This window comes from Lampetra planeri, chromosome 37, assembly GCF_965212315.1.
Source record: "Lampetra planeri chromosome 37, kcLamPlan1.2.h2, whole genome shotgun sequence".
Taxonomy (NCBI): Eukaryota; Metazoa; Chordata; class Hyperoartia; order Petromyzontiformes; family Petromyzontidae; genus Lampetra; species Lampetra planeri.
In genome coordinates, this window is record NC_136143.1 from 9826313 (window position 1) to 9854179 (window position 27867).

At 48.9% G+C, this 27867-nt stretch overlaps 2 protein-coding genes across 7 annotated transcripts in view; one reads left to right on the forward strand and one right to left on the reverse strand.

Moving 5' to 3' along the window:
* The first annotated feature begins 5202 nt into the window (after positions 1–5202).
* On the forward strand, positions 5203–15235 carry LOC144731071 (polyribonucleotide 5'-hydroxyl-kinase Clp1-like). Of its 5 annotated transcripts, none has more exons than XM_078612069.1 (7): positions 5203–5330; positions 6769–6957; positions 8096–8366; positions 9365–9715; positions 10507–10650; positions 11100–11333; positions 12270–15235. In XM_078612069.1, exons 2-7 carry the CDS (start codon positions 6785–6787, stop codon positions 12561–12563), a joined length of 1467 nt encoding a protein of 488 aa, XP_078468195.1. In that variant the 5' UTR covers positions 5203–5330; positions 6769–6784; the 3' UTR covers positions 12564–15235. The 5 variants fall into 5 exon arrangements, with proteins under 5 accessions (XP_078468195.1, XP_078468196.1, XP_078468197.1 ...); XM_078612070.1 differs by having other exon boundaries at positions 5204–5330; positions 6845–6957; XM_078612067.1 differs by having other exon boundaries at positions 5258–5330; positions 5408–6957.
* Positions 15236–16870: 1635 nt separating this feature from the next.
* The window catches only part of LOC144731068 (B-cadherin-like), a 29058-nt gene continuing 18061 nt past the window's right edge, over positions 16871–27867 (reverse strand). Inside the window, exons 13-16 of one of the 2 annotated variants that reach the window (XR_013587896.1) lie at positions 21464–21606; positions 20208–20942; positions 17277–19015; positions 16871–17240 (exon numbers count right to left, since the gene is read on the reverse strand). Coding sequence is in view for 1 of the 2 variants with exons in the window: in XM_078612064.1 (XP_078468190.1) it covers positions 18767–19015; positions 20208–20942; positions 21464–21606 (1127 nt within the window). In the remaining variant the exon portion in view is untranslated. Of the gene's footprint in view, positions 19016–20207; positions 20943–21463; positions 21607–27867 lie in introns of both variants that reach the window. The other variant, XM_078612064.1, reaches the window with a different exon arrangement.

The window sequence follows — 27867 nt, forward strand, 5'->3', positions numbered from 1 at the left end:
TGTTGCACGTTGATGGCCCTATCCAGGCCATGACGAGATCTGTGTGGGCCCTGACAGAGGGCCCAGCGGCAACGCGTTAGCTTGTTTTGTTTCCGTGACAAACCTTACTAATTGTGCTGTGTCGGGTGGTGGCGGGTTTAACGACACATGCATATTGAACGCGATCTAATAAAAACACCTTTGTTGTGTTACGATTTAAATTTGTCAAAATAACCCGCAAAATCACTATGTTGGATTATACATAGAGCAGCAATCATCGCCTTCTACCACGACAACTTGACAAAACCCTCCTGGAAAAGGATCATGAGGTTTCGTGAGAGTCTTTCCAACGTAAACACGCGAAATAAAAAAAACAACGAATGTTGAAAAAACGGAGGTTGGAAGGATGTAGAAATTTTGCAATATGGCCTTGGTTACTGCATTATCCCGTGGGATCAAGGCAGTTGTTGATACATTTTCTGACGACAATATCAGTGGCTGAGTGGGTTGGTGTTTGCTCTGTGAAGCGTGGTCGTAGAGCTACAGCCCCAGTCGCCTGACAATACCGCGTAGTAATCCCTGAGTGGCACCAACGGTGTTTGGCTCACAAACTGATTTGACATTAGACACCTTCATAGAGGATGTCCTCTATGCAGGTGTCAGGGGACATTGCCCAGGAACGTGACATCGTTTCCCATGCAGCTTCCATACAATGCTCTGAATTGTCCCCCTGAATGATTCATGGCCCTCATTCTGCAAATCCGTGTGATATACCGTGCGATCTTCTTGGTTATTTCGGTAAAGTCACGTAGAAGGGAAATGATAAAATAATAATAAAACATAATAAAATATTTTTTTTAGAATAGGTTCTTCACCTGAGGACGGCTGCTTGCGTTGTGGCCGAAACGTCGTGAGAATTGTATTGTATTGTTTTATTTTTAGTATTTTATTATTTCCCTTTTACGTAACTTTACCGAAAGAACCAAGAAGATGAATCCCTGCAGTCACGAAAGCTTTAAATCGAATGTATACCGTGCGATTTTACTGATACAGTACACAGCAAAGTGCAATGCATTGCATAATGCAATTTCCCCCGACCACCGGTCGTGACATTTACAGCTTGGTAATGGGACCTTGTAGACATCACAGTATCTGAGGGATTAATTTATCCCTGAAAAAGTCATGGTGCGAAATAGCAGAGAGGGTGAGTTCAATTCCGAGCAACTTAAAATAGCTTTACGGTCCCCCTCCACCCCTCACTCCCAGAAAGTTTCCCCGTTTCTGGTTGATTCCATGCACTGGGGCTCGTTACCCCGATGTTGATTGAAGAATGGGGCACTGTAATAAGGCAAGATGCAATGTTTGTTTCATCTGTCTATTGCACAATTTCAATAAAGAGCATTAATAAAATATGCATTTTTAAAAATATATACACAGTTTAGTAATTTTACACTTTTAATAACACTGAATTGGAGGCAGTCGTCGTGATGAGTGTGTTGAGTACATGTTGCAAATTGTTTGCGCTCGTTCACCGCCGCCAATGCCGTATTAGCAAATAATAACAAGGACGACCCGCTGTTCATCATGGCATCTGTTGAAGAGCTCATGCAGATGCATTTCACGTTACACCCACACGCACAGTCCAGTCGGTGCTGTGAGTGGTCAGTATGTCCACCACTGAGCGAGCTTTATACGACACATTCTGCGTGTACTCGATATAACATGAACGGATATACCATATACCGCATGGAACGGTTTATTTTTTGTTGATCCAGAATATTATATACAGGTACATGTATAGCATGGGACCTTTTTTCCAGCATCAAAGTATGAAAAATAAGAATAGGTTTAACCCTTTCTAAAACAGGTTTAAATAAATGTTTTCTCCTACAACATCAGAGTGCAGCGGCACATTAAATACGCACTACAATGACAATAGTTTAAAGCGATTTGAAGCATGTTTTATTTTTTGGGGGAGGGGCAGAGCTTTGTGACGTCATATTTTAGGGGGGTCTGACTTTTTGTGACGCCGTGTGACGATGGGGGGTCAAAAATCGTCCAAAATCGCGTGACGTCATTTATGGACGGCCCTATGTGCATTGTCTTTCAAACTGATTGGGCTACACCAGAGACAGCCATGTATATATATTTGTTGTTATCACACTCCCAGAGCTGACATTTTTTAGAGCTTGCAATGCTATGTTGACTTTTGTCTTAGCTGCGTCTCCTGCAGTTACTTCTGGAGAGTTAGAGTGTGCAATTCAGGATTGGACCTTCATTTTCAGTGGTTACAGAGGTGGGCTTTTTTGTTTTGACATGATCGTTCTCGCAAGTCACTTTTTAACAAAATCTAATTTAAAAAAAAACATGAATATAACAAAGGAGGCTGTTATCGGGCAACATTTGGTCTGCATGGAAATGAAGATTGTTCGTTGAAAAATATAAATCTTTTAGTGGCACCTCAACGCTGAATAAGCGCTGCATTTTTAGGACAAATGGTGGCACACAATACAAAACATCACCTTTATTGCCTCACGTTTTTGCCTTTTCAGAGGAGAAACGCCAATTGAGTCAATTAATACACTCCACAGTACGCTCATTAATATCAACGGCGAGGAGCAGTCGCGAAGCTGAATTGTACATTTGTCGAATAATAGAGGATCACCAATTCAGTACGCGACAGCGCTGCTGTTCTATTAGCGAAAACACTGGTGACCTCTACACACTCTAAGGTCGAGATAGCCGCGCTCTCGATGCGTCCACACGAACGTGTGCGTCTGACACCCAACAACTTGAGTCATCAAGCCCTGCTGAATCACAGGACTAATTACGCTCCAGAGGTCGTCACGCATTCCACAGCGAATTACAGTTTAGCGATTGGAGTCACTTGTATATTGGTGGGGGGAGGGAGGTAGCGATCTGTTGCTGCGAATTCCAAAAAAACTCACTTCATCAACGCAAAGACGTTGAGAGAATTCAGTAAAATTTCGGCTGATGACATTCTTTCTACAGCAGAGGTCCTGGGTATTTCGATTTAAAGCTTTCGTGACTGCAGGGATTCATATTCTTGTTTTTTTTCGGTAAAATCACGTAGAAGGGAAATATTAAAATAATAAAATTTTTACATAATAAAATAAAATTCTCACGACGTTTCGGCCACAACGCAAGCAGCCGTCCTCAGGTGAAGAAACAGAGCTGACGGAAAGACAGCGTCCTAATGAACACTGTTCATTTGCCCTCTGGATTCGGGTTTTTCGAAGAGCTTTTGGCATCGCACACGATGTGTTTGGACACTTTACGTAACCGTGTTGTACCCGCGTGAGTTACCAAACACTTCCAGCGTCCGATCAATCACATGTCTTGAGTTGTATAAGTTGGCACCCACACACCGCGTAACATAATTTTACAACAGTCATCTAAACTGCATCTGTACAATCTAATCCCATGTCTTAATACATCGCTAATTGCGAGAGAAGCAAATAGGTTACCGTATCTACAATACATATGTACATAAGCACTGGACAGAAAATGACATCCCTCATCCGGCCTTTTTGTAGTTAAGATACAGGATGTTTAAAAGCGGACATCTGTAAAATAAATACGGGTACGATTTATTAAACGGGATCAATAGGCCGCTGTGCACATCTCCTTCACAAATGGAAAATAAAAAAACAAGCCACAGTCGTGCGATTGTGGCCATGCAACTCAGACCATGGACTATTTGGTAAACTCACGGAGACCCAGAGCGACTCACAGATAGATGTTTTAGACAAGCCACAGTACCGTGGTGCGATTGTAGCCATGGACCATATAGTTAACCACTGGAATCTGCACTGGAATCTGCGCTCCTCCAACAAAGGGGGTCATGGAAAAACCGCACGAACGTGACAAACCTTACTAATTGGCTGTGTCGGGTGGTGGTGAGTTCACGACACATTTATATTTACGCGATCTAACCCAAAAAACCTTTATCATGAATAATATTGGTCGCGAAAGCATACGTGTTAAGCTGACTACACAAACTCTCAGAACTCCCGAAGTCCTCTCGTCGTTGGCATTCAGCTCCCGAATATTTTGGCAAGATGCAAGAATAGAATATTGCAGTGAAAACGGCCACAGAATGGTGAGTTGATGGGCAGGGCGTGTGTGGTGGGTTCAAATGTGGACAACTCCCACGTCACAAAGGCACACCTTCCCACAATGCATTGTGCCGGCGAGATTTTATAATTGTATTTGAATGAGTTCATTCGGTAATATATTTTTTTATTATTGAAAGGGTTTGTTTGGTACTCAACAGGTACTATTACGTCACCGTTAAAATGCCTATTTAAAAGCTAGTCATGATAAACAAAAGAACATGAATGCATAGTTCGTCAGGCCCCATGGTGCAGTTTCCAACCCTTATTTGCGTTATCAGAAGATGTATTTATACACGGAGGAATCCGATGAGCTATGAAGCTCTCTTTTCACAGATGTCCGGTAAGGGTGGGTCAGAACGTTACTGCAACAATACAAGAAAGGGCTGTTGCCTGAAACGTCGCCTATGTATATATTTTAAGGCCACAGTATTGTTGAGTTTGTGTTGATTAATTGTGCTCGTGCAGGACAAGCACCAGACTGCACTTCTCGAAAGAGTTACTTTCGAGAATTGCCTTTTGAAGAGTTAGGGGCTGTTGCTTAGAGGCCTCGAATTTTGTAAAATGGCGAGAGGCAATTTCATCGCAAGGGAAACACGAGCGCGGGCCGCACAACAGTGAGAACAACACACGAACACGTGAACAGCGTGTGGACAACATCTCGAGGTTTGAATTTTTCGTGGCTGCAAGGATTCATACACTTTGATTTAAAGCTTTCGTGACTGCAGGGATTCATCTTCTTGGTTCTTTCGGTAAAGTCACGTAGAAGGGAAATAATAAAATAATAAAAATTAAACATAATAAAATTATTCTCACGACGTTTCGGCCACAACGCAAGCAGCCGTCTTCAGGTGGAGAACAGGTCGAGAAGGCATATTTTTGTTACACACTTTTATTACATATTTTTATTACACACTTTTTAAACATATTTTTATTACACCTTTTTTCACATATTTTTATTACACCCTTTTTTACATATTTTTATTACACCCTTTTTTGCATATTTTTATTACACCCTTTTTTAAAATACATATTTTATACAGTATATATTTTTTAACAGTATGAATCGTAACCGCGCTGTGTACAGTTGCGCGCGCTGGAGTTTCCGAACGCGGCCTCCATCCTCCTCGCCGCCGCCGTCGTCGGGGTCAAGGGTCAAGGGGGAAGCGCACCAGGAGGGGGGCGTTCGGAAACGTGGCGGAGCGTGGCCTCACTGTGAGTAACACAACACACAACACATTTTTACAAACAGATTTGTTCGTAATATAAAAACCCTCTCACCATCTTCACAGACCCTCCGGAATGACGGCTCCCACCGTCGCCGCCGCACTGCCGGCGTGTGATGAAACGAGCGACGTTTGCGTCGGAGTGGAGCCACACACACGCAGATTCGCTTTGTGCTCACGATGGAGGAGGAGGTGGAGGCCATCGGCACAAGTTTCCTCGCCCGCCTCCGTGACTCGCTTCGTCGGGAAACGCGGTCGTTTAATTGCAGGGACGCGACGGCGCGCGCACACTCGTGCCTACGTCGTCGTCGTTGTTGTTGTTGTTGTTGTCGTTGTGCGCGTGTGGGAGCGGTGTCTGTGGAGGAGGCTCGCGAAGGACGCCGCTGCTACTTGGGGCAAGTTGGAGGCAGTCGCCCTTCCAACAACAACAGCAGCAGCGGAGGGCAGAGGAGCGACGCTCAGAACAACGAGCGGACGGAGGGGGGATAAAGCGCAGCGAGTTGGCACAGTAGGGGACACGGGTGGTGCATCGGCCACTCGTCTCAGTCGGGTCAACCCGTAGCACCACCTGAGTCTGCCCCGTGACCTCCCCCTGCACCTAGCCTGGCACAGTAGGGGGCACGGGTGGTGCATCGGCCGCTCGTCTCAGTCGGGTCAACCCATGGCACCACCTGGGTCTGCTCCCGTGACCTCCTGCCGACGGGCGTTAGACACTTCACGTGGCCTCAACGTGCACCTAGCCTGGCACAAGCGCCGTGGTGACCTCACCGTCACTTAGTGGCGAATGGCTGCTGCTGTTGTTGTTGCGGTTGCGTGAGCGTTTGGCCGCGCTGCGCTACGACCCCGGCAAGCGCTCACGGCCACCTCCACCGCTGACGATCACCTCTCGACCGGCCCCAAATCGGTAGCGGTGCGCAGTAAACATCGCTAGCTCTAAGGGAGACAAAGGCGGCCCCGCGCGTGGTGCTGGCCACCCACCCACCCCCTCGTGTGCCACAGTGCCTTCACATGTTGTTCGCTGCCCGCTAACACTTCGCTGGCCCCAACAGTTTTGTGTTTAATTTCTATTTAAAGCTTTTGTGACTGCAGGGATTCATATTCTTGGTTCTTTCGGTAAAGTCACGTAGAAGGGAAATAATGAACTAATAAAAATAAAACAATACAATTCTCACGACGTTTCGGTTGCAACACAAGCAATCATCATCAGGTGTGAAACCCACAGAAAATGTTTGAAAAAGTGGTGGTTTTTTTGTGCTAACGTTAAGAAAAAACCGCCACTTTCTAATTTTCTTGCTGTGGTTTTCACACCTGATGACGATTGCTTGTGTTGCAATCGAAACGTCGTGATATTTTTATTTCATTATTTCCCTTCTACGTGACTTTACCGAAACAACCAAGAACATATATAGTTTTGTGTTTGTTGTAAGGCGACACGGCGGGGCAATGGAGAGGGGTCACTTTTTCTCTGCCGACGCTCGCTGCGCACATTCGGCTGGGTCGCAGCTCGTAAGCGGAGGAGGAAGTCTGCCGACGTGCGGAGGGACGGGTGAGGGAATGGGGAGGAGGAGGAGGAAGTCCCCCGTCTGCCGACGTGCCGAGGGAGCGAGCGAGCGAGGGTGAGGGGATGGGGAGGAGGTGGTGGTGGTGGTGGTGGCGGTGGCGACAGTAATAGGAGGTGTGAGGAGGAAGAGATAGGGGACGTATCACGGAGATGAAGTGATGAGGTTGGAGGAGATAAGAGAAAATGCGCGATGAGGGTTTTGGAGGAAGGGAATGAGGAGGTGGGGATCATTAGTGTTTGCCGGGTCGCTTCTGAAAAATAGCTCAGTGGGAATTACCTGGTAAAATAAAAAATGAAAGTTTAGTTTAGGATGGGAGGAGATAAGTAGGGAGTGGATAAAGAGGAGTCGTCGGGGAGAAGATCGTGGCGAGATGGAAGGAATTGGATGAAGAAGAGCGAGTGAGGGGCTACCGAGGAGTGGGTTGAGGGAGCAGGGGTGAGGTGAGTGGAGGGACGGAATGAGGGGAAGGAGGTGGTGATTGTAGCGAGGTTTCTCGGCAGGAGGAGCAAGGAGAGATGAGGGAGGGAGGGAGAGGTGAGCAGATATTGAGGAGATCGTAAAGATTGAGGAGTGAGGGGTTGACTGAAACAATGAGGTGGAAGATGAGGCAGAGAGAACGTGAAGCTGTACGAGGGGTGGTAGTGGTGGTGGGAAAATCTCAGGGTGGGAGTTGATGAGGAGGCAGAGAATTAACAGTCAAATCTGGAGGGGTGAGTTTAAAAGAACGTCATCACTTATATTCACTCATCGACACTTCGGATTAGATCATATATTCACTGTCTAAATCCAAATGGTATTAATCTTGATTTGAATCATATAAAATTTTGATTTAAAGCTTTCGTGACTGCAGCGATTCATATTCTTGGTTCTTTCGGTAAAGTCACGTAGAAGGGAAACAATCTCACGACGTTTAGACTGCAACACAAGCAATCATCATCAGGTGTGAAATCCACAAATTTTCTTGCTATGGATTTCACACCTGATGATGATTGCTTGTGTTGCAGTCGAAACGTCGTGAGAATTTTATTGTTTTATATTTTTATTATTTTAATGTTCCCCTTCTACGTGACTTTACCGAAAGAACCAAAAATTTGAATGGTATTGTTTTGCAATTGATTGCGAGCCCACTTTTACAAAATAAACCAAATCCATTTCTAACCGTGCTTGTTGCGCCGTGCATCGCGTCATCTAGATTTGAGCGGGCGACGATGTCGGAAGAGAAGAAGGATGATCGGCCGATGCAGAAGTTTGACCTGGAGAAGGAGATGGAGCTGCGTTTCGAGGTGGAACCCCAGCAGACGGCAACGCTGGAGCTTCTGAGCGGCATGGGAGAGATCTTCGGCACCGAGCTGACGCGCAACAAACGCTACGTGTTTGACGCCGGCTCCAAAGTCGCCGTGTTCACGTGGCATGGCTGCAGCGTGCAGCTCACGGGCCTCACCGAGGTGGCCTATGTCGCCAAGGTGCGTGCGTGTGCGCGCGTGTGTGTGAGCGTGCGTGTGCGCGCGTGTGTGTGAGCGTGCGTGTGAGCGCACGCGTGTGTGAGCGCACGCATTTGTGTACGTGCGTGCATGTGCCTGAGCTGCAGTGTAAATGGAGGACTGCTTTTGGCAGGGTTAAGCAAAAATGGCCTTTAGAAGTGTTATTTTACCGGTCTGTGAGCACCCAGTGGTACGCGAGTGTCAGGCAAATGTGATTTCACGTACTCAAATTTGATTTTGCGTTTGTGAAATTCACATCACCCACGAATATGACCTCAATTTCAACAAGTTTCAGTTTGGTGGGAGGTGCTGTCACCGCATGCAAATACTGGCTGGGCAACTATTCTACCGATTTGACTCCACAGGTTATTTAATTTCCCTCCGAATATGTATTTTTGTTCTCCCAGTATTCCACAACGTGTTTTTTTGCTGACCCGGTATGTTTACCGGTGAAGTAGAGAGAGACAAAGAACGAGTTGGTTTAAAAAAGGTGCAAAGTATGATTGAAGCAACACTGGTAAAGGACAAAGATGGAGAGAGTTTATTTGGCCCCATCGTTGCTCATCAGCCGGAGGGAGGGAAAAGAAGATATACTTAAATTATTCACGCCGTTTCATTTACAATTACAGTATAATCTGCAGTTTCACAGTAGGGGGCGATATTGCTCCGTGATTTCCCGAGTAAGGGATTTATCAGTAATTTTTCATATCTGGCTCATTTGACCCGTTCTCGGCACGCATGGCTTACTCCTTTTCTAAGAATGTCACGGGATCTTTAAACGTCCACTGCGAAGCGGGCGGCAGGAGTTTAATGGTTGACACGCACCGCAGGATCAACCAGGGTGGCTGTGGAGCCACCCGCTCGTCCCAGTCACCGCCCCCCGCTCAAGGAGATAACGCGTACGGGCGGCGCGTGATCGCCCCCCCCCCCCCCGCATTAACCACCGCCACGGCACGTGCCGCCGTCTCGCCCGCGCGCAGGAGACGCCGATGCTGCTCTACCTGAACGTGCACGCGGCGCTCGAGCAGATGCGCGTGCAGGCCGAGCGTCAGGAGGAAGAGCGGGGCCCCCGGGTCATGGTCGCGGGCCCCGGCGACGTGGGCAAGAGCACGCTGTGCCGCCTGCTGTGCAGCTACGCGGCGCGGCTCGGCCGTCGGCCCACGTTGGTGGAGCTGGACGTGGGCCAGGGCTCCGTGTCCATCCCCGGCACTCTGGCGCTGCTGTACATCGAGCGGCCCGCCGACACGGAGGAGGGCTTCAACCTGCAGGCGCCGCTCGTCTATCACTTTGGCTCCACCACGCCCAGCTCCAACGTGAAACTCTACAACAAGGCAAAGCACCGGTGGCTGGCCGAGGGAGAGAGAGAGAGAGGGAGGGAGGGGGAGAGGCGGCTGAGAAGGAGGCTCAAGAGCGCTGAGCCCGTGGCACCGCTGAGAAAGTTGCATTTGAGGCTGAGTTTTGGTCAACTGTGATTGAGTCGGTCACCAGAGCATCTGAATGCAACAGCATTTTAATAGCTTCTGAGTGCAACTAAATTTTAGTGCAACAACACCTCAAGGTGTTCTCCAGCCTTCACTTACCGGCATGGTGAACTGTGGTCAAACAATCCTTCACAAAGTGCTGTTTATAACGTTTTATTTAGCTACACAAATAACTTAACATATAATGCTGTACCGCGGGTGATAGGTTTTATGGCAGCAGAGCACAGTGCAGCAAAATACATTGTTACCTCATCTGTGCATCAACCCACACTGACCAGTTTGGTGAAGTATGGTCAAATAACCCTGGTGACCTGCTAGGCATGGAAAGGCCATCATCCAGCAATGAATCGATAAAACAGCGCCTGCCACATGTACCGTATGTTGGAAATGCAAATCGCACATAGCCGACGTGAGAATCGACGCAGTTTCACCCCGTCGTCTTTTCAACGTGAGTGAGCGCCGTTGTCCCTAACCGCGGTGTGACCGTGGGGCGTGTGTGTGTGTGCGTGTGCGTGTGTGCGTGTGTGTGTGTGCGTGTGTGCGTGCGTGCGTGCGCGCGTGCGTGCGCGTGTGTGTGTGCGTGCCTGTGTGTGTGCGTGCGTGTGTGTGTGCGTGCGTGTGTGTGTGCGTGCGTGCGGCAGGTGGTGTCAAAGCTCGCTGACGTGTTCGACCAGCGGTGCAAGGTGAACCGGCGTGCGGCCATCAGCGGCTGCGTCATTAACACGTGCGGCTGGGTGAAGGGAGCCGGCTACCAGGCCCTCATCCACGCCGCCACCGCGTTTGAGGTTACTGCCCCCCTCCCCCGCCGCCGTCCCTCCCACCCTCCGCCCACCCCCAACCTCCCCCACCCACACCCCCCCCCCCGCATAATCACTTAACTTAGAATCCGGCGTACGGTGCGAAACAACATGCATACATACATCCCACTTGCCTCCCCAGCGATGACAAATACCATCGGGCTAAATAATTAGGAAATTGTGGATAACAATGTAGTTTTCTGTGTTGTTTGCTCGAGTGGCATGGCCTTGTGGTCAGTGCCCCTAACCCTTGCACGTTACTTTCCAAAGCACTAATCCCTTAACTCACAGAATGCACGATTTCTGCACAGTGGCACATTGAGATGCTGCACGTTATAGACGTTGGATTGGCCCGCAGTCGTCGCATCGCGACGAGATCGGGCGTAACGATGACGCTGACGACGACGAGTCACCGTTCGTCCCTGCGATGCTGGCAGGTGGACGTGATCCTGGTGCTGGATCAGGAGCGGCTGTACACGGAGCTCAAGCGAGACTTGCCCCACTTCGTCAAGACGGTGCTGCTGCCCAAGTCAGGCGGCGTGGTGGAGCGATCCAAGGACTTCCGCCGCGAGGGGCGCGACGAGCTGGTCCGCCGCTACTTCTACGGCTTCCGCAACGCCTACTTTCCGCACGCCTTCGACGTCAAGTTCGCCGACGTCAAGCTCTACAAGGTGAGCAGTGCACTTTTTTACCCATTTTTTCACCCTTTTTCACCCTTTTTTCACCCTTTTTTCACCCTTTTTCCACCCTTTTTTCATCCTTTTTTCACCCTTTTTTCATCCTTTTTTCCCCCTTTTTTTCACCCTTTTTTCACCGTGTTTGCAAATGTATATTTTTTATCCTGTTATTTAAAATGTATATACCTGCATTCCATGGTTTGTGTTTTGAATGTATTGTAAAGTAAGCCAAGGCCCATATTTTGTATAATTTCGATTACATTTTTACCAAATTACCGACGACATCTTGTCGGGTCTGGGAAGCTCAGCAGAGCTGAGCCTCGATATCGCTTGGATTGGGTGACCACTGTATGTATACAAGCGGTTTCATGCTGTGGACAGCAGAGGGCAGTGCATCAAAATCCAATGGTGTACTGCATTCCTGTGCTCCTACTTTCACGCTCGCTGCCTTTACCAACCCGGACTGACCAGCTCGGTGAAGTACGGCCAAACAACCTCCCATGACCCACACGGCGTGGGGAGGGTCCTCATCCAGCAGTGAAATGACAAAAGGGTAGCTGTGCACCGCTGGCCATCTCGATGTGAATATTATCCATAATAAAGGTTTTTGGGTTAGATCGCGTAAACACAAATGTGTTGTTAAACCCACACAGCCAATTAGTAAGGTTTGTCACGTAAACAGAACGTGCCAATTCGTTACTAGTACAGCACGCCGGTGTGTTGGAGAGTAAACCCACAACGTTTACAATTCGAGTCCGACGTTTTGCCAGTGATTACAACCGGCATCATCAGGCGATAGCCAAATTTGCGGAGAAAATTCTCTCGTTTTGTTCTCGGTGTGAATAATCGATCGGAGTTCCGGTGGTGTTTTACCGGCTCGGCCCGCGCTGCGCGTAACCGTGCGGGGGGGGCGGTGCCGTCACGCCACAGGTCGGGGCGCCACCCATCCCGGACTCGTGCCTGCCGCTGGGCATGTCCCAGGAGGAGAACCAGCTGAAGGTGGTGCCCATCACGCCGGGGCGCGACCTGGTGCACCACGTGCTCAGCCTGAGCATGGCGGAGAGCACCCAGGAGAACCTGGTGGAGGCGAGCGTCGCCGGCTTCCTGGTGGTGACGGCCGTCGACTCGGAGCGCCAGGTGTTCACGGTGCTGTCGCCCGCGCCGCGGCCACTGCCCCGCAGCATCCTCCTCGTCATGGACATTCGCTTCATGGACCTCAAGTAGCACCGCCGATCGGCGTTGACGGGTTTGTGCTACGTGGGGTGGGAAAGAAGTTTCGGCGTACGTACGTGCTCGTGCGCAACGGGGCCCGCTGAAGAGGATGGCTCCACCAGCTCCATTTTTTAAAGAAAACCCTTTTGTACCGATTTTATAGAGGCCGTTGAAACAATGGGGTTAGGGTTAGATGCAGACGTGGAAGCAGAGTACAGTACAACAATGGATGTTGCTGCACTGCTCCCTGCTGCCCGCAACGTAGCCCTGCAGCTGCCGATTATCGCGGTTGGCAACGTACGGTGTGAGAGAAGTTCAACATATATACACATGCAGCTTGTTTTGTTTTTCCAAAAGTATTTTATTTACTCCTTTTTAATATGCACGGTGGTCGACCCATCCAAGCTGCCTGCCTCCACTTTGTACATTTGATGAGAGACGTTGTTACATGGTTTGCCGGGTCAGGTCATCGTTGATTTATAAGTCCTGTTAGCCTCTCGTATCTGTGATAATGCGGGGAGAATTAATTGTTGATAAGATAATTCCGAGGAAAGCGGGATACTTTTGTAATGATCTTAAACAATTTGAGAGCCATTTTCACATGAATAGTTACCGTAAGATCTGGGGTTATTAATCGTGACAGTAATAACAGTATTGATGAGTCGAACTATCAATTACATTGCGATTGAAATTCTTTAAGATTTACACAAGTTACAGTTGTAATTGGCGCCAGGCCTGGTCAGCGTGGGTGGTGTCTCTTGTGCTCACATAAAGAATTGTCAACATACACAACATCTCTCGTCTCGGGGGCTTGCTTACCTCGCTTGCCTCATCTCCCTTGCATCTACTTGATAGTTGCAATGAGCTCGTTAATCTCACTTTGGTCACCGACATCACAGGTGAGATTGACAGACGAACGAGTTATCGTGTCTTTAACTCACACCCGTGCCTCCTTGCAGGTGCAGTGATATTGGGCGCTGCGGTGGTGAGATGCTAACTGCCTCGCCTGGTATACAGGAGGTCATAGGTTTGATCCCAACCCTGACGCCTATTTATTTGGAGTTTGCATGTCTCTCCCCGTGATCGCGTGGATTTTTTTCCGTGTCCTCCGGTTTTTCCCTCCACATTTGGAATCAGCATGAATTTAGAGTATTTGGTTGGTGTAAATTTCTACGTGACAAGCCACTTCGTTGAGCTGTCATTTGTGGCTGGGTTGCTTCTGAAAAAGAGCTACATAGCTCAGTGGCGCCTTACCTGGTGAAATAAAACGTGGTTTAGTTTAGCATAGTTTGGAGAGGAATGTCTCTCTCTCTCGGTCTCCCCTCCCATCGGGTTTGTGAGTGACGCCCACAATCGTCAGCTGCTCTGCTGGGTTTTAACTTGGCTCCACGCAGGAGACAGATGGCGCCTGCCGCATCGGATGCACGGAGCCACTCACCCCGGTTTCACCGATTGGAATGAGGGCCTTTTTCTTTTTTTTTTCGTCGATCTCGGCGCCGCATCTCCCAACCGTGCAAATGCATTTGACGTCAATATCTCATGCGCGCCCGCTCCGACGGCGCCGTTGCCATTGCGCCGCTGCGGTCCGTTGGCGGCCGCTCGGAGTTTGGAACTCGGCAACGTAGAGGGCACATCTCTCGCACCGCAAAACATCCACGCACCATGAACGCACGGCGTATTTGTTCTTAAAGACCGTGTCGTCTCGGAAAGGTCGCCCACGCGTGCGCGCGCAAGGGTGCTTCGAAAAACCGCCGAGTGAGCGTGCGCGCGCGTGTGTGTGTGTGGAGTCGATGGCTTGGAACAGAACATTTGCGCCTGATTTAACATGCGTGGTGCATGTGAAGCAGACGAGAGTTGGGCGAGTCCCTCCCGAGGCTATTTAAAATTTTTGTTGTAAAAGTACGTTTTGAAATCAGGAGCGGTGTTTATTGCACTGTCGTCATCAAACTGCGTGAAACCCCGTACGGCTGTGTGATGCACAATAAAGTGACAATGTTTGCTACGCTATTGGCATAAATACGTTCAACTTGTTCCATGATAATGACATTTTTTCAACGGTGAAAAGCTTCACAAAATGACCAAACGTCGGAATTTATGTTTGGTCACGTTTGCATATCGTAAGAAACCACTGCGCCTGACGCTAACACTCACGTGTGCACGGACTGGATCACAACTCATTTTATACAACTCATTTTCTGCATTGCCTTTGCCTTGCCACCAGAGCACAGATCTCTGAAATCCGCTGGACGTGGACACGTTCTCTACACCTGTGGTCAAAATCTGTTGATTCTGGATGCTGGTCAAAGTCAAATATAATAACGCCGGACCGGTTTCTGTTGTACATCCAGTAACTGGTGCAAACCACTCTCACCGGCTGACCAGCCGAGTGGTCTCTCTTCACCTTTTCCATGACAGCTTTTTGCCGAATGTCCCCATTGGTCCTCATGATGGCAGCCGAGCGGGGTGCTTCGCCAGGGCCATCTCGGTACTGTTTGTGTCATTTGCGAGCACCGAGACAAAGGCCATTCGAGTAAAATCTGCTGCTCCTGGAAAGTGTTGCACGGGTTGAGCTCCAGCTTGGGCCCTGTCTACTCCTCCCATACTGGACATGTTGTGCAAAAAGAGCTTCATCGCGCATCGGATTCCTCCTGCAGTGTAAATAAAGATTCTGATCTGGTGTCGTACTCGCTATCTCAACTGGTTACATTGGTTCATGTAGGGATTCATCTTCTTGGTTCTTTCTGACTTTACCGAAAGAACCAAGAAGATGGTTCATGTAATCGCCTCTGGTGGTTTACCTGCATCCCAACTGAAACGCAAATGCTGCAACGCTCAATCTCCAAAATTAAATACAGTCGTGTGTTTGCAGCGTGTATTATCAGCATGTGAATTGGGGGGGGGTGGGGTATTATTCACCCTCCCTGGGCGATCCAATACATTGTTGGAATCGAGGGTCACAATTCAGTGCACGTGTTGTAAGATTGAGCATCTTATGATTCGTCGCATCTTTACACCCTTCATTGTTGCATGTGCAGAACCAGCTTGATCTTATACTGGCGGGTTTATGCAGACCCTGGCTAGCGTTGAGACACCGCTGCTACGCAGACTTGCGGGGTGGCGATGAGTCGCTGTGAATAAGTTGGTTTGCTTGACCATGGTTGCAATATGCCCCAATCCCACGAGCCTTGGTGACGGCTCTTCGAGTATAAGCTCGTGATGGGTAATTTCTCTCTTAGTTGATGGGGAACCTTTTCTCATCAACGAGGACCGAAGAGAATTTTCAAATCCCTTTGGCGGGTCCCGCATTCACACACGCGGCGCCCTCACTTGTGTCACGCCGCAAGGAGGCTCTTGCAGAGACGGGAGTGAGTGTGCATGCTAAAATTGGAAAAGAAGTGTTGGCAGATTGAATGAGGGCGGCGAAGATACTTGTCGTGATGGATAAAAGCGGTAGGCCTTGTGCGGACAGCCGAGGGGGGCTATAGGTTCCACACCCCCACTCCTTAAGCACACGCACATATAATAATAGGGGTTTCCCCCTTTTTTCTGGCAACAAAACTGAAACCTTTTTACAAGGAATCATGTGTGCATTAACCACAATACTTGTGGTCAAAATGCAAACAAAAAACACCGATAATATATGCATTGTCCTTGAAACTGATTGGTCCACACCAGAGATGGCTTTCTTTTGAGTCTCGTCTCAATTGGTGCTAGACCAGAGGACGCCAAAAGGCGTACAGCTCAAAGACAACGCACTATCAAAGTAATGAGGGCTCGGGGTAAGCATTGTCTTTGAGCTGTACGCCTTTTGGCGCCCTCTGGTCTCGCACCATTTGAGACGAGGCTCAAAAGAAAGCCATCTCTGGTGCGGACAAATCAGTTTCAAGGACAATGCATATATTGTCAGTGTGTTTTTTTTGCATATTGTGGTTAATGCAGACATGATTCCTTGTAAAAGGTTTCAGTTTTGTTGCCAGAAAAAAGGTGAAAAACCCCTATTATATTTTGGTACTGGCAAAGGAGGTCTAATGACACGCACATAATTCAAGATATCACACTCGAGCCATGAGGTGAAAACTCCAGCGTATATTTGAAGAGAAAATGTAACAAAAAATTACTTACACGAGTTTTAAAAATATTAAATATTCTCTTGATAAAATTTTGAGGTTTTCATTTTGATTTATTCCAGCGCCCTGGCTGGGAAGTCAGTTGTGCACCGCGCTAGTTTCGCTGCAGCGTTTGGTCAAGAAGTTGTGGTCCTTGGCAAGGGACGAGGATATGCGTCCTCTGATACGACCAGGCCAGCGCTTCAATCCAACCACGTCTCAACAGAAGTTTTTATTTGTAAATGCCACTGCAAAGAGGTTTTTTTGTTAAACAAATTCCTCGGCTCAAGTTTAGGCAAAGTGGCTTTCTTCCAGAAGAAAAAACGTATCAATGTTTCTCTCCCCCCCCCCTTGTACAGATGGCAAAGACAAACCAAGGGGAAAAAGTCCACTCGGGGTCTTTTCTGTAAACCATTAACCAGCCCCAAATGGCCACGCCCGGTCCCTATGTCAAGAAGTCGAGGAAGAAATCCCACTGCTTAAACGAGCGTGGGGCTAATGCTAATTTGCATGTACGGGCCTGAGAAAGTGGTAGAAGTTTCACATTCCCACAGTGAGTTCACTTTAACCCGAGGACAACTACCTTGGTGGTGATAACTACCTTGGTGGTGATAACTACCTTGGTGGTGATAACTACCGCGGTAGGTTTTGTGGGTTGTGCTCCCATACTCTTAGGTTATTTCGGTAAAGTCACGTAGGTAAAAATTTTTTTTTAATAAAAGTAAAATAAAAATCACGACGTTTCGGAGGCAACACAAGCTTCCGTCTTCAGGTGGAACCGTCACAGCACGCTTGCTGTAAATGCCACTGCAAAGATTTTTATGTTTTATAAAAAAAAAAAATTACCTATGCGACTTTACCGAAAAAACTTAAGAGTATGAATCCTTGCAGTCACGAAAGCTTCAAATCTAGAATTGTGCTCCCATGTTCAGGAACTGAACACGTGCGCTACAATTCGGCGGTACTCTATTTTTCCAACTTTCAGGAGGGATGATGATGGGCTGAGTTAATCCCTCACCGTGACCTTGGTTACTACTTGTATTTGTGATTCTTTTTTAAATGATCGTTAAATATAATTTGTAAATTGTCATGGAACAGTTACTGGATAGTGGTGTCAAAAGTGTGACGATCTGACCTCTACTGCATTAATAACATTATCCTGGCATTGGAGTTTTTTTTTACATTCCATGCGCATGACTTTATCTTTGTAATACTTGCACACCACACGCGCTGTCGGTAGAGAAATAATCGTACATAGCCAACCATGCTAATCGGAGGTGCGGGCAAGGACACGTGTGTTTCGAACCAGAAAAATTGGTTCATGGGAATAAATTTTGACTTTGTTTCGGTTCAGGGTCAAATAAAAACGTCCCAAACCTCAACTGTAAAACCTCCTGACCAAAAACACCTTCACCACACCAACCCGCCACACAGCGTCGGAAGCAGTCACAATCGCCCATTTGCCGACGACGCCTCGTGCAGGTTAACTTGACGTCGTATTACACACCCGTCACCCGAACTATTCTAGTGCGCTACTCACTCGCTCCGTTTAGAAAACGTGTGTATAAAACAGCGATCGGGGGGGGGGGATGTGGGGCACTCGAGAAGGAGCTAGAGGAGAGCGAGAAGCTGGTAGGGAAGGAGCTGGAAGCTCAGTGGGGGGGGGGGGGGGTGGGGGGAGGAGTTTGGAGATGGCGGAGGGAGCTTGGAGAAGGCGCTAGAGCAGTGGTTCTCAAAGTGCGGTCCCCGGATCATCAGCGTGAATGGTCCGGGACGCTCCTCCAGATGGTCCGCGGAAGTAAAGTTTTTGACGTTAATTCATAATATAAAACAATTTATTGAATGACGCGAGGTAAACTACCCTGATTAAACTACTCTAACCCTAATATCTAAATGCACCCCCCCCCCCCCTGAAAAAAGTATAACTGCATGTAAAAAATAATATTTGTTATGTTTCGGTAATATGAATCACTTTGTATTCCTGGCATTTAAAGATAAGCGAATGCATTTTGTTGCCAGGGGTCGGTGGCTGGGGTGGTCCACGGGCTAAACACTGAGCTAGGGGCATCTGAGCTGGATGAGTTGGTGGGGGGGGGGGAGATAGGAGAGCTAGGGGAGTTGCATGCTGGGAGAAGCGGCTGAAGGGGTGGCAGCCCGCGAGATCGGGGATCCGCGGGAGCCACAGGAACCCGGCGGCGGGTTGGAGATGGGCCGGAACTGCGCCACCTGCTCCGCCAAGTTGGCCATGCTGACGCACGGGCTGAACGAGTGGTCGTCCTCACGGTTGCCCTCGTGGCAAAAAACGAGCAGCCCGTCAAACGGGGGCACCGTGGGGTCTTTATCCGCCCACTCCAGAGCCTGCACGCGCACACACACACAGAGAGAGATCCCCCTCCGTGTTGAGCCTTGCAAACAACAAGGTCATGTGCCCGTTGTTGAGCACCGGCTACGGGTGGCACGGCGCGTAGGAGAGTGGTGTGGCCGGACCCGCACGCAGCCCACCATTGTGTGACCCGTGGTGAGGGTCAATGGCTCTTTCGGTAAAGTCACGTAGGTGAAAATAAAAAATAAAAATAAAAAAATTGAAATAACTAAATTAAATCACGACGTTTCGATTGCAACACAAGTAATCATCATCGGGTGTGAATCACAGCTAGAATTTTTTTACTAATTTCTACTATTTCACTTTAGTAAAGAAATTCTAGCTGTGATTTTCACACCTGATGATGATTGCTTGTGTTGCAATCGAAACGTGATTTCATTTAGTTATTAAAATTTTTATTCTTATTATTTTTTTATTTTCACCTACGTAACTTTACCGAAAGAACCAAAGAGTAAGGGTCAATGGCACCTGCCATGGGTATTTCAACTTTCCACCACTGCCTCAAGGTTGGCAGGATAGATGCGCGCCGCTCCAAGCTTATTTGAGTAGACGCGTTGAAGTTTGACTTCGCCGGGTAAAGCCCGCCGAGCTATTAGCTTGTTTTCAGAGGCGACCTGGCCACACATGTGGCTGACATCATCACCACGTGGAAATTTATAGCAGCAGCAGCAGCAAAATAATCTAAAGGCACGTTTTCCAAACGTGGAGGGCAACATGCAAATTCCAAATATAAAACGGGCATTTATCAGGGTCAGGATCAAACCCACGACCTCCTGCGTACCAGGCAAGGAAGATAACATCTCGCCACTGCAACTTGGTTCAAGCATCCCGAAAGCTATCATAAAATTAACAACTACAAAACACGAGTTGGACCACGTGCGTATTGTCCACCGTTTTCCTCCGAGTGCTCAGAGCTTCGTCAGACACCGCACCGTGACAGCCCTAACTCGCGTCACAGCGATACAGCACACCCGGGAAAACCTGCGCAGTCCGTACAACATCATCCACGAATCTGGATAACGCACCCAAGGTTTGCATATACATCATATTTAACTCGGATTGGGTAACGCAGGTGCGCTTGCATCCCAGGGTGTGGCATTGTGACGCGACCAGCTCGGGGTTCACCCAAAGCTGACGGACAAGATAAAAGTCAACGCGAGCTCTCACCTGCGCAACGAACTTCCTGACGTCCGCCGTCGCCTGCATGCCCACGAGCTTGGGGAGGGTGTGATGCTGCGGCCAGACGGGTCCTGCGACGGCGGCGGGTGGAGGTACTTCCCTGCGGGTGAAGCCCCTCCCCATGCTGACGGACTCTTGGCCGATCACTTGACCGGCGTAGCCGCTCGCCCTCGGGTAGCCGAGGGTCGAAATCCTCCCATGGTAAACGCGGCCGTCGGTCTCCAGAACGGTGCCCCCTGTCGCTCCGCCCGCCGGCACGCCGAATGCCCCGTTCACTCGCGAGTCCATCGCGATGCCCCGGCCGCTGCTGCTGCTGCTGCCCACCTCCGTAAACGTCGCCAAGTGGTTGACGCCAACGCCGCCACCGCCGCCGCCCCCTGCCCAGGCGTCGCTCCCACCGACTGCCGCGCCGTGCGCCAAACCGGCGGACCGTCCTCCGCGCGCCTGCGTGCCGGCGCTATCGTGCACCGCGCTGGAAGTCGTGTGGCTAGAGGTCGTCGTGATGGACTCTTTAACCTCACGAACGTGAGAAGCGGCGGCGGCCGCCTCCGCTGCGGCGGCGGCGGCCTCCGCTGCGGCGGCGGCGCGAGCGGACTCCGCCACCGAGCTGGCGCGCAGGGTGGTGGACTTGGTGTAGGCGGCGCCTTTGGCGTTCTCGGCGCCGGCCCAGCTCGAGCCGTTCTTCCCCTGAGCGTCGATCGCCAGCAGGTTCATCTTAATCCCCTGCGAAATGTGCCCGGCGCAATGTCAGGGTCCCACACGGCGTTCACTGCAGCGATGGTGCGAGCTTTAGAGCTCCCATCTTAAGACATTTTTTTTCTTAAAGGCCTTTTCTCCTTGTTAATGTTGTTACGTGTTTTGGGAGTGTGGGGTGTATTTGTATCCGTGGTTAAATCATGAGCCTGCGTTGCTTATTTTAAGTTTTAGAATTGCGCGAGTTATTTTTTGTTTCTTGCGGTTGCACCCGATTCAAGAGCCGAATGGCTCACAGGGCTATACCTAATAAATGAACTTGAACTTGATTTACTTGCTTGCTTTTAGCTCTGTGCAGTGCCTTGCCATGTCTGGGTGAAACGCGCTTACATGAGTGTAAATTTGTATTATTAATAAATACGAACAGAGTGAGAATAAGATTCTCTGTCATCTGGTGACTTTTACGCCAAAAGTTGGCTATGTACGGTGTGAAAGAAGTTCAACATGCATACATCCATCTAAACAGATGGACGCACGAGTGAGCATCTTACCATATCCTCTTCCCCTCCGCCTTCGTAGTTGTAGGCCTGAACCCCGCCAAAGTTCCCCTGGTCGTGTACAACGTACAGGGCGCCCCCTGACCTCACGTAGCCGCAGCAGCCGTGTGGCCAGCACCACAGGCAGCACAGCATCGCTGGAGGAGAAACGACGGAGAGAGGTAAGGCAGACCAGTCACAAGGAGGATCTCTATTTAAAGCTTTCGTGACTGCAGGGATTCATCTTCTTGGTTCTTTCGGTAAAGTCACGTAGAATGGAAATAATAAAATAATAAAAATAAAACATAATAAAATAATTCTCACGACGTTTCGGCCACAACGCAAGCAGCCGTCCTCATTCAGACTCTGTCTTCTCGACAGACCGGCTTATTTTTTAGTTTTGCTATCAAAAAATTATGTATTTTTTATTAGAATGTTTAAGACAGTGGTTCTTAGCCTGGGCCGCACGCAGCGCCTGGGAGTGCGAGATGCCCTTTCTGGAGGTGCGAGATGGGGCCAGATTTTTTTCGAAGAAAAAAAAACCGAAAACACAAATTAAGCACGGGCACATCAGTAACGACTGACTTCGTTTCATCGAACCCCGTGTGTTGATTAACATTGTACATTTTTGTAACGATCGAGAATCAAAGTGGTGCAGGCTGCAGTAAAGGTTAACAAGCACCGGTTTTAAGAATGTTAATCTCGAGGTATGCCGTGAACATTTGTCAGATGGCGGCGGCGCTCCTGACGGAGTCAGGCCGTGGCAGCGTCGGACCATGGCGATGCCAGACCACAGGCAAGCCTGAAAACATGAGCTCGCGTCGACTGCCCCGTCACCCGATTCTCTGACCCCCCCCCCCCGTACAACCCAGACCTCGCCCGCTCGCATTCTCATCCATTCAGTCCTGTACTTTGAAGGACGATCAAAGCGTGGTCAAACATTCAGAAAATGAAGCTGCGACGCAGGATGAGGTTCGCAGACGAACGTGTGATGCTGCCGATGGATCAATTCACCGTGACGGAATGCCGACCCTGGCTCCACGGAGGCGGATCTTGGAACTTCCCAAGAAGGCCCATTTCTTGAAGTTTCAAACTCTCTAAACAAGGCCCCCGTTGCGCCCACACCCCCTGGCTCCCTCCTGCTTTGGATCTGCCACTGTTGGCAGAGGTGCATGAGGAAAGGTGGTGGAGACAGTTGTGTTGACCAAGAGCTCGGTGTGTCAGTGACATTCCCGTGAGATGATAACTAAAACGCTGCATTCGCTCAATACATATTATCGGCAAAAAAATATTGGAGGCATTACTTTTGGGGCACGCCTTGCACATATATACCATACCTCTTTATGGTCGTCATTATTGGTCGGTGGGTAAATATTTACATAGGTGTGGTACTATATGTATAGGTGGGGCACTATGTGGTGGCTAGGAGATGTTAACTAACTCGCCTAGTACACGGGAGTTCGTGGGTTCGATCCCAACGCTGACGCCTGCTGCTGTATATTTGGAGTTTGCTTGTCTCTCTCATCATCATCATCACGGTGGCTAGGAGATGTTAACTACCTCGCCTGGTATACAGGAGGTCGTGGGTTCGATCCCAACGCTGACGCCTGCTGCTGTATATTTGGAGTTTGCATGTTCTCCCTGTGGTCGCGTGGATTTATCTCCGGGTCCTCCGGTTTTGTTCCCTCCACATTTATAATCAACATCACGCGCTCAGAGTATTTATCGCGCGATGATAAGCCACTTTGTTGAGCTGTCACTTGTGATGGCCAGGTCGCTTCTGAAAAAGAGCTACATAACTATGCCTAATCTTGCACTTTTTTTATTCCTTAATTGGCTAAAACTTTTTAAAGATACATTTTTACATTAAAATTGTATATGATTTCTTCCATTTTTTTATTCATTTATTTTTCTCTGACGTGTTATGTCTGTCACGGAAACGGTGTCTGGTGTTTAGTTGATGAAAAGTTGCACTTAGTTCAGTTCAGTTATTAGGTAGAGCACTTAAGAGCTTCATGGCTCACAGGGAAATAATAAACCTGAACTGAAACATGGAGGCACGCTTATAAGAGTCACAGCAGCTAAACGTGCACTTGTTGTACCTGGAAAGCGCCTCCGATTAGCACGGTTGGCCTACGTACGGTTGGAAAAAAGTTCAACACACGTACGTGCGTCATTCCTGTCACTACCACCCAACACATTCCTCCTGCGGAGGGAGCTGGTAGGAACACGTTGGGTTGCTCGGTCAATGGCCAGGGTCAACGGCGGCGTGGTGTATTCCGCAAATATGTCCGACTGTGAGGGCGGGCACAAGCCGGCGTGAGTAGGTTAAACGTTGAGTTTTATAAGGGCACCACGGAGTGACCAGTCCCTCCCCACCCAGCCCCACCCCTCCCACACCCCACCCAGCCCCTCCCCACCCTCCCCTCCCCACCTAGCCCCACCCTCCCCACCCAGCCCCTCCCCACCCTCCCCACCCAGCCACTCCCCACCCTCCCCTCCCCACCCAGCCCCTCCCTGCACGACGGACACAATAATCCCCTGTGGGCTGGTGTAACCAGGAGGTTCCTACCAGTATAAAGCCAGAGTCTAGCCACTATACACGGGGCAAACCAGAAAGTTTCTAACCAACAGTTCAAATAAGTTTCACGCCCACACTGCCAGTCGCATCACGGCTCGGTGTTTGCTTTAGTTTCACAAGACCTCGCTTGCGCTCCCAACTATTTAGCGCGTTGACAGACAGACCAACACCACCAACCCCGCCACCGACTTTTCCATTCCACTGAAAACAGCAACGAATCACTCGGGTTAAAAATCATGCTCCGTCGCCTTCCGTTTCTCATTTTTTTCAAGACGATGACATCCGTGGCCCGATTACAAACTGAAAATACCCGATTCTCAAAATGTTTCAAATTCCACCCCAGTGAAGTCAATGATATTTATTTTGTATTTGCCAAAGCTGCTGGACTAACCTGGTTCAAAGGCAGACCTTGTTCAAAGGGACGGGGCAGACACAACGTCGAGTGGCACGCCAGTCGGAACGGTCAACGCTCTTTCAGCAAACGTGAAACGCTGAAACGGAATCCGTGACGACGCGATCTGCCTTTGCCTAACCGTGCGTTCTTCCGCTGGCCGCGGTGGCGAGATGTTAACTACCTCGCCCGGGAGCCAAGAGGTCGTGGGTTCGATGCCGATCCTGACGCCTGCTGTGTATGTGGAATTTGCGTGTCCCTCTCCCTCTCCCCGTGGTTTGCGCGAAACTTCCGTAGACATTTAAAATTATTGGCGGTACACCGATGCAGCATAACATATGGTCCTAAAAAAAAACTGTATGAATTTACTTTTTTTTACAGACATTAATTTTCCGACTGATTCAACATCACGAGAACTGATTTAGACGAGCCACAACCCCCCCGTAAGATTGTCTGACCAGGGTTGCGAATCGTGGAAAATTCAATAATTACAGTGAAAAATGGTGAAACAAAAATGTTATACTGCGCACCATCCGGTTTATCGCCAATAGGTTCATTTAGAATCGACATCAATTCGCGTTTAGAGCGTTTGGCTGCTGCTATAAACTCGCACGCGATTAGAAGCCGCCACTTCGTTGAGTTATCATTGTGATGGCCGGGACGCTTCCGAATAAGAGCTACACAGCTCAGTGGGGCTTCACCTGGTAAAATAAGGGGTCGGCCATAAATGACGTCACGCGATTTTGAACGATTTTTGACCCCCCTTCCCCCCTCGTCACACGGCGTCACAAAAAGTCAGACCCCACCACCTTAAATATGACGTCACAAAGCTCTGCCCCCCCCCCCCCCCCCCCACAAAAAAAAAACATGCTTCAAATCGCTTTAAACTATTGTCATTGTAGTGCGTATTTAATGTGGCGCTGCACTCTGATGTTGTAGGAGAAAACATTTTTTTAAAAGTCTATTTAATTAAGTGGAACGTGTTGTCTATATTTACTTAAAGTTGCGTATTTTGATGTGACATCACATTTCTCAAACCCCCCCCCCCTCTCGTCACACATCGTCACCAATGTCTGACCCCCCCCCCATAGGTGCGTGACGTCATTTATGGACGGCCCCTAAGACAAATCCCCGTACGTACGAGGACAGACTACGACGCCCGTGGCTTAACTGAACTCATTTTGGAAGCAATATCTGTTTGACTTTGACTAACAAAAAATGATTGAAGGGGGGGGGGGGGGGTGGGGTTAGGCCCCCTAAACCACCTCCTCACATCTCCACTACCGGCCTGGGTTCAAGGATTTCACACGGAAAGGGGCGGACGTGGTTTGAGTGCTCGCACAGTTGACTCAGCCGGAGCAACTCAGCGTCGCTCTTTCTACAGGCGCGTGTGTTGAAGTCAACCATCGTGTCAATGGAAGACTTTGCAGTTTTTTCCTGGATGTTTCTGTTTGCGCACAGTCACTTTAAGATGTTTTCTTGTTCATGTTTTAGTTTTTTTGGTTGTTGCGGTTGCACCCGATTCAAGAGCCGAATGGATCACAGGGCTATACCTAATCAATGTGGGGCCCTTTGCCATCAGTCGACTGCTGGATGAAGGCCTCCGTGCTGTGCCGCGTTGATCGCGGACGTCTGTGTGACCGAACCGTAGGGTGTGGGTCGGTGAAGGAGGAGGCCGCCCTGGGCTGGTTTCAGATATCAGCACTCGCCACCGACACCATCAGTGGCCCAGAGTTGAACTCAGGTTGGCCGGGGTTTATAGCTGCAGTTGCAGTGTTCTAACCACAGTGCTGCACCGCTCCACCTCCCATAAACTTTACAACGAACGCCTGAAAAAAATACACTAGCCTTTAAATCAGAAGATACTCCCTAAAACTTGTTAATATTTCACCGGAATGATATGCGAGTGGGGGAGTTGTGAGATGTGTCGCAATACACAATGGACAGTCTGCATTAACCACACACGGCCATCTTTATGGCCTAGTCTCACCAGTGTCAGCCCAGAGAACGCCAAAGGCAAACAGCACAAAAACTTTTTTTCCCCCTTTTTTTTTTCAGAAAAAAGGGGAAAAACCCTATTATTATATTTTGGTACTGGCAAAGGAGGTATAGTGATGTAGATGCTTACCCCAAGCCCTCGTTACTATGATAGTGCGTTGTCTTTGAGCTGTGTACGCCTTTTTGCGTCATCTGGTCGAGCACCAATTGAGACGAGGCTCAAAAGAAAGTTGTCTCTGGTGTGGACCAATCAGTATCAAGGACAATTCATATATTATCAGTGTGTTTTTTGTTTACATTTTGACTGCAAGTATTGTGGTTAATGCAGACATGAATCCTTGTAAAAAGGTTTCAGTTTTGTTGCCAGATAAAAGGGGAAAACCCCTATTATTATAGGACAAAGACAATGTACGTATCGGAGACACTCATAGCGCGGGTAGAACACTGGTGAGGCAAGGCCATAAAGAAGGCCGTCTGCCTCTGGTGTAGGCCAATAAGCTTCAAAGACAATGCAAATATTATCAGAGCATATTTGTACTGTGTGTGGTTAATGCAGACTTGATGCCTTGCAATAGGTGTCTATGTGGTGTTTGAACATCTTATCACCTTCATAATAAAGGTTTTTAGGTTAGATCGTGTTATTTTCAAATGTGTCGTAACCCTTCACCACCCGACACGGCCAAACAGTAAAAAATGTGTCACTTTTACAAAGGGCAAATAGTTCACTACTTCAACAGGTGGGCTAAAGTAGTGAAGTATTTGTCCTTTGTAAAAGTGACACATTTTTTACTGTTTGGCCGTGTCGGGTGGTGGGTTACGACACATTTATAAATAACGCGATCTAACCCAAAAACCTTTATTATGAATAATATTGGTCGCGAAAGCCTGCTACGTGTTAAACTGATCTTATCAACTGTTCTATTGCCAAAAATGGTTAAAGCTATTCTTATTTTTCGGAATTTTTGATACTGGCAAAAGTGTCCAATAGACACACTGGGCAGTGTTTACGCAGTGCCTGCGTCCGGGTTAAGCCGTCGCTGGTCAGGGGCATACGGGAACTACACGTGGAGACAATGCCTACGGCCCTTTTGTCAATCCAGTGCTGGACGAAGGCCCTCCCTCCCCATGTCGTGTCGGTCATCAGGATGGTTTGACCATACTTCACCGCACCGGTCACTGCGGGTTGGTCACGGGCCCCATGCACTCACGTAAGGTGCACGAGGTGCGTAGGGGGCGGCCCTGCAAGTGCTCTGTGAGCACCACTGCTGCTCGAAGCGCCTCCACTTGAGCCACTCTCTCGAACTCTACAGAGAGCCCCTCTAACTCGAGGGTGTTTGGCCTACTCGTCCACACTGGACAAACGTCTTGGAAAGAGGTGGGAGTGTCCCACCACACTTTATCCCACCTCAACGCAACGCACCGATCGAATAACCGTAATCCGTAGTGCTG